At 37.5% G+C, this 6,620-nt stretch overlaps 1 protein-coding gene across 1 annotated transcript; it reads right to left on the bottom strand.

Annotated features, from left to right (window-relative positions):
* Positions 1 to 513: 513 nt before the first annotated feature.
* On the bottom strand, positions 514 to 6,358 carry LOC146548654 (formyl peptide receptor 2-like). The gene is made up of 3 exons (XM_085262935.1): positions 5,845 to 6,358; positions 5,059 to 5,209; positions 514 to 3,530 (listed from the first exon to the last, which is right to left on the bottom strand). Exons 2-3 carry the CDS (start codon positions 5,200 to 5,202, stop codon positions 2,715 to 2,717), a joined length of 960 nt encoding a protein of 319 aa, XP_085119061.1. The 5' UTR covers positions 5,203 to 5,209; positions 5,845 to 6,358; the 3' UTR covers positions 514 to 2,714.
* Positions 6,359 to 6,620: the final 262 nt, after the last annotated feature.

Genomic DNA, 6,620 nt, shown 5'->3' with positions numbered 1-6,620 from the left:
AAAAAAGAAAGAAAGAAAAATTGCACACAAAAAAATCCATGAAACAGCGAGGCCGTGAAAAGAGAACTGCGTTATAGCGAGGGACCACTGTATATCATGTTTAGGTGGATACTAGCGAGCTAACTCTTGACTACGACAGTGGTAATACTCCAACAATCCATCAAGCAGTGCGGCTTCGCAGTTTACCAGAGTCGTATTAAAACGTTTTTTGACAGAGTTTTGATTTTCGAGCACCGTGTACAACACAAAATCGGTTCGAGGTCAGTAAGCACAACCAGACTTCAATCATAAGGCACACTGTCAATTTGAGAAAATTAAAGGATTTTAGGTGCGCCTTATAGTCCGAAAAATATGGTACCAACTTGGATCGACTGAGCTCCGTTCGCCACAGTTTCCAGGGTTTTTCCAAGTTATTAAAATCACAATGGATTATTACAATCAGAACAGATTATTACATTTAGAAAGTCATTTCCTTTTTACTATAATGGCAAATATATGTTGCAGTGTTGATCAATGTTTAACAAAATATTTAAATATCTAGAATTTTCATAAATTGTCTTTATTTTGTGTGCATAAAAAATGTATGTATTGGGAACTATACAACAGTTGATGAAAAACTTAGAAAAAAAGATACATCATGTTAAATGTTAACATGTTATAAAACTTTACTTTGACCTTACTCGACAAAGTTTTGTGAAACCTGTGGAACACCTGGACAGAGATAGGAAGGGATGTACCTCCTTATATGTCCTCCACTGGAGATAAATCTCTGCAAAAAGATTAGCAGTATCATCTTGTCAGATGTATACATAGACTCCCTTTTGTAAGACAATGATAGTTGAGATATTTGTTTAAAAGTCCTGTGAGGTTAAATATAATACAATACATTACAATTTATATAGCACAAAAAAACCAGAGGTATGCCAAAGTGCTTCACAGAACCAATTAAGATCAATAACAGATACAAATATAAATACACTGACAGGTGGGAGACATAACTAACACCAGGCATTGTAGGCACAAGCCAAAAGGCTGAAGGTTAAATCAGACTTACAAAATGCGGGCTCTAGAAAGCCGGGAAGGCTACACTAAATAAGTTTTTAATTGAAATTTAAAAGATTGAATTGAAATAGACACGCGAATAGCTTCGGGGAGATTATTCCAGAGGGTAGGGTGCAACAGAGGCGAATGTGTGGTCACCTGTGGTCTTAAACCAAGGTCAGGAGCATTTGGCCTGCTGATGTAAGCGCTCTTCCAGTGGTATAAAAGCTGAGGAGATCAGTAAGATAGCTGGGTGCGGTATTATTTATACAGTATACACTCAGGCCAGGCATAAACATATGTAAATAAATGTGCTCTATATTTTTCAAAGCTTCCTGTAACGGTCTGAAAAGTCCATCTGGTATTTTGGTTGAAAAGTTGATTACATAATATGCCATTTTTAATTGAGTGTAACATGGGGTTCTAAAATAAAAAAGGCATTTAAGCTACAGGTAAACACTTTTTTTTTCTTGTTTCTTTTTTTCATTGTAGGTAAGTAGGAGCTTTTATCTTCATAGTAATTTTTTTTTACCACTATAAAATTTTATGAGTTTTATGAAGTTGGGGAAACCTGCTGTCAGCTGAGACTGAAGAAGTTGATGTTGCTAATGATGATGTCATCATTGTCCTTGGTGGACAGAGATGCATTGGAAGACATTACGTTGCTGGAAAAAAGAGAACTGAAAAGAAAATTCAAAATATTAATAACCACGTAACTCCTGATCTGACACTGAGCACAAAATCATAGGATTTCCTCATATGTCATTCTATAGTATCATACTTCCTGACTAACAAACAAACAAACAGATAATTGACTGAAGCCTAACAGAAGAGGTAAATCTGGGAGTGCAAGTCATCTTAACAGATTATTAGCTTAGAAATAATTTCAGGCAAGGCCAAATCAGTTTATATAAGCAAAAGTTTTCATGAACTTATTTTGCCAAAACCTATAAGCTAATGCTGGGGTTAGTTAAGTTTAAACAGTGGCAAAGGTCAATGCAATATAACTATGCAAAAAACAAAAAAAACCCACACAATTCAGCAACATTAGGCAAATACCATGAGCAAAGTCTAAAACTCCAGAAATGGTACCAGGTGGTGTTTATGGTGAGATTTATTCCTCAGACCTAAACCTTTGAAGATATTTGACTTCTGCTTTGACAACAACTTACCAAGGGTTAACAACGTAATTATTCCAGTTTATCTATAATTAGGTAACTATAGATAAACAAAAGAAAAAAGCAAAAGCAAGAAACATAATATACAATATGTAAAATATGACATAGTGATTGAGGGTGAATTTTCTGGTGTCAATATGAATTTTCCAGGTATTATAAATAAATAAACAACAAACAAATTATCACTGTTCTTAAGACTTGACTTTAAATATAGTGATGGTGAAACAGATTTAGCGAAAGGTAGGAGTTCACACATCTGTTTTGTTGAGCCTTTGTTGATAAATCTTTTAATTTGACCGATTATCATTACTGTAGTCTTCCCACCTTTTATGTTTCACTCTGAAATACTGGTTTTGATCATATAATGGAAGCAAAAAATGATTTCGGCATTTCAATATTATATTAATGGTTATGTATAAGGACGTATTTTTCTGGGGAAAGGTAAAATTTACTTACATCCACTCCTCTCCGCCTACTCTGTTTTAACCCAGAGCTTTAATCCAAAGAGGGATCAGTTGGCTGAGCCATCTGGCCATCCATATCATCTCTCAGAGCCCTTTTATAAACTCTCATGAGTTTCTGTCTAAACCCCTCCTTGACTTTTAGCCCCATACAGAAATATAACAATGGGTTCACACAGCTGTTAAAATAAGCAATGCTCTTTGTTATAGAGTACCACTTTTTCACCACTTTGTTTTCATTATACACAATGTCTGCTAATAGAAGGCACTGGTAAGGTGCCCAGCACAGGAAGAAGGCAATGACCAAACATACTAATATACGAAGGGGCCGAGATTTCCCTGACAGACGAGTGCGTCGGAGGCCCAGGCCAACCAGGATGTAACAGATGAGAATGACCATAAAGGGAAATATGAAGCTGAATATGAATTGCATGGAGTAGAGAGCAACTTTGGTGTTTTTGTTTTCCTTTGGCTTCTCCACCCACACCATTTTACACTTAGTTTGGTTGTTGTTGTCCATGTAGATTTTGCGGAAGGTGAAGTAGGGAATGCTGAAGAGGAGCGCTATAATCCAGACACAGACTGCCACCACCCTCGCTGCGAAGAGGGTGCGTCGACGCTTCATGAGGATGGGCTGACGGACACAAAGCACTCGATCCAGACTGATCACAGCCAGCAGGAAGACAGAGCAGAACATGTTGGTGTGTTTGAACAAACCATGAAACTGGCAGAGAAAGAGACCAAAAGGCCACCGTTCTAACTTCATCTGGATGAGGGAGAAGATTCGTGTGAAACAGAAAATCAGATCTGCTATCGCCAGATTCACCAGCCACACATTGTTGACTGCTTGCTGAAGAGACAGAAGAGACAAAGTAAAATAATATATTATTTACATGACGCAAGTAACCAGACTTTGATATTATTATCCCCCCAGTCATTATCAATTTATCAATAAACAGAGCCGCATGCATTATGCACACATCTAGTGATCATGTGAATAAGTGGATGTAAAATCTGGTGTCAACTAATATTGTTAAATAGCAATTATGTCACTTTGTAAAACTGTGTGTTTTAGCCCAAACTCAGTTCCCAGAGCACATAAACTTAGGTTGCTCTTGCGGATATAAAAGGAACTTCATAGCACAATAAAAACGTACTCTAACTCATGTGTTAGTTTTAGACGTCCATGCAGGGTAATGACATGCAAAACATGTATAAAATCACTTAAATAGAATCTACCTGACAAAGTTAAGTAGCCTAGAAGATGTCAGACAGCATCACATGCCATTATCAAAAGCAGGGGTGTCCAACTCCAGGCCTCAGGGGCAGGTGTGCTGCAGGTTTTAGATGTGTCCTTGATCCAACACAGCTGATTTAATTGGCTAAATTACCTCCTCAACATGTCTTGAAGTTGTCCAGAGGCCTGGTAAGGAACTAATCATTTGATTCATGTGTGTGGACCCAGGATAATATCTAACAGATGCAGGACACTGGCACTTGAGGCCTGGAGTTGGACACCCCTGATCTAAAGGAACTCAAGAACAGATGGGAAGCAAAGTCACTGAATTCTATCAGCCTGGAATTTGCCTGCTAAGCCAAATAAATGCTTGTGCCAGGATCCTGGCAATTTCAAGCACACTTTTTGTCATTATGGGGTTTTTCGTTTAGAATTTTGACATGAAAAATTACTTTAATCTACTGTGTAATTAGGCTGAAACACGGGGAATTAGGGAACAAGTGAAGGGCTGTAAAAACTTTCCAGATGTATTGTATACTGTACATAAAGAAATGAAGTTTGACTCAAGACTTTTGCACAATACTATTCATAAGTCTTAGTTACTAGCAACCACTTATATTAATGATGTTATTTTTTCAAGAACATATGGCCTTATTCTGGGTTTTAACTTAGATGTACTGTACTGTACTTAGTCATGATATTCACAGTGAAGACTTACAGGATTCTTATTACTTGCTTTTTCTTTTTTTAACAGAGTTTTAAAACTTTTTGTACAGCATTTTTTAAGCATAAAAAAAGTTTTCAACTCTATTGAGTGTTTGATAAACTTGTCACTGAGTGTGTTTCCACGAGTATAGTGTTTGACATATTCTTGTTTCTGCATTTACATGTAAGTAGTGTTGTCAGCGTTAATCTCGTTAATACAACGTTAACATCATAACCGCTTTAACGCGGTAAATCCCCGTTAGCGAGTTAACGTGGATCGGCCGGGCGCCAACGCATTAGCGCGTTAATGCGTTAGCGCCCGGGCCGATCCACGTTAACTCGCTAACGGGGATTTGCCGCGTTTTGGCGTTTTCACTGAGACACAGAAGATATTACTGACAAACAAAATTAGATATTTAAAACACTCTATATTCACCTTAAGTTTGATTCCAGCCATCCAGATCACCACAGCGTTTCCTGTGATGCCGAGCACAACGGTCACTGTGTAGAGGACAAAGTTGATGTTTCTAATGATGATGTCATCATTGTCCTTAGTGGACAGAGATGCATTGGAAGACATTACGTTGCTGGAAAAAAGAGAATTGAAAAGAAAATTCAAAATATTAATAACCACGTAACTCCTGATCTGACACTGAGCACAAAATCATAGGATTTCCTCATATGTCATTCTATAGTATCATACTTCCTGACTAACAAACAAACAAACAAACAGATAATTGACTGAAGCCTAACAGAAGAGGTAAATCTGGGAGTGCAAGTCATCTTAATAGATTATTATCTTAGAAATAATTTCAGGCAAGGCCAAATCAGTTTATATAAGCAAAAGTTTTCATGAACTTATTTTGCCAAAATCTGTAAGCTAATGCTCCTAATCTCAAGGGATACATTAGCCTGGTGATACTGTTATAATAAGATACTTTTTATTCCTGAACTCTGGAAGAGTAGCTGTGCATGATAACGCAGACCTGTATCTACAGGTCTGAGCCGTGTGGGATACCGGAGCACAACACAAAAAAGAAAAAGAAAAAAAGGAAAGTAAAAATGCCCACACTCCCTGCTGCCAAGGAAAAACGAACGCTGCCACAGGATTACGGTTTACAACAAGCAGGTTTTTATTAAACTCAAAAGGTAGCAAGTGTCAGGGTGGGCATAGCAAAAACAACAAACAAAACACTCTAGAAATGAAACAGAACTGCCTTACCTATAATGAGAATCCCCAAATGTACTAAAAGAAAACGACTTCCTACCCCTACAGCTACCAGATCAACAACAACAAAAAGGTCTATTTAAGCTATTTACAATATATACAACGCAGCCAAGCTCTTCTCAGCCTAGAAACACGTTCACACAGCACACCGGAAGGCCCAGGGCTAAATGCACAGCTCATTGGAAGCAGGAACTAGGACAGGTCTGGACAGGTCCTCATTCATAGCCAGCCTGACTCAGTCTTCCACCAGCCTCCACCTGGAACTTACATGTTTATCTATTTTTATTTTTACATTTAACTACTGTTGTGCATGGTTGAATTATATTTTAAGGCATCTGAGGAATAGCTAAGTTTAAACAGTGGCAAAGGTCAATGCAATATAACTATGCAAAAAACAAAAAAACCCCACACAATTCAACAACATTAGGCAAATACCATCAGCAAAGTCTAAAACTCCAGAAATGGTACCAGGTGGTGTTTATGGCGAGATTTATTCCTCAGACCTAAACCTTTGAAGATATTTGACTTCTGCTTTGACAACAACTTACCAAGGGTTAACAACGTAAGTATTCCAGTTTATATATCTATAATTAGGTAAACAGTAGTCTAGTCGCTGCTATGGAGATTATATTGGGTTAAAAAAGTGTTAAAAAGGTTACGTCATTGGCCTGATCCATTAAATCTAAAAATCAATTCAGAACTTTAGAAATCCACATGAAGATGCTCCTCCGATTGGTAGCACCGCCCATTATTGTTGTTATTGTTTAACA

Source organism: Mchenga conophoros, linkage group LG22, assembly GCF_057382185.1.
Source record: "Mchenga conophoros isolate Kocher_MC1m ecotype Shallow Benthic linkage group LG22, M_conophoros_male_GT1.1, whole genome shotgun sequence".
NCBI classification, from domain to species: domain Eukaryota; kingdom Metazoa; phylum Chordata; class Actinopteri; order Cichliformes; family Cichlidae; genus Mchenga; species Mchenga conophoros.
This window is presented reverse-complemented; position numbering and strand designations above follow the sequence as displayed.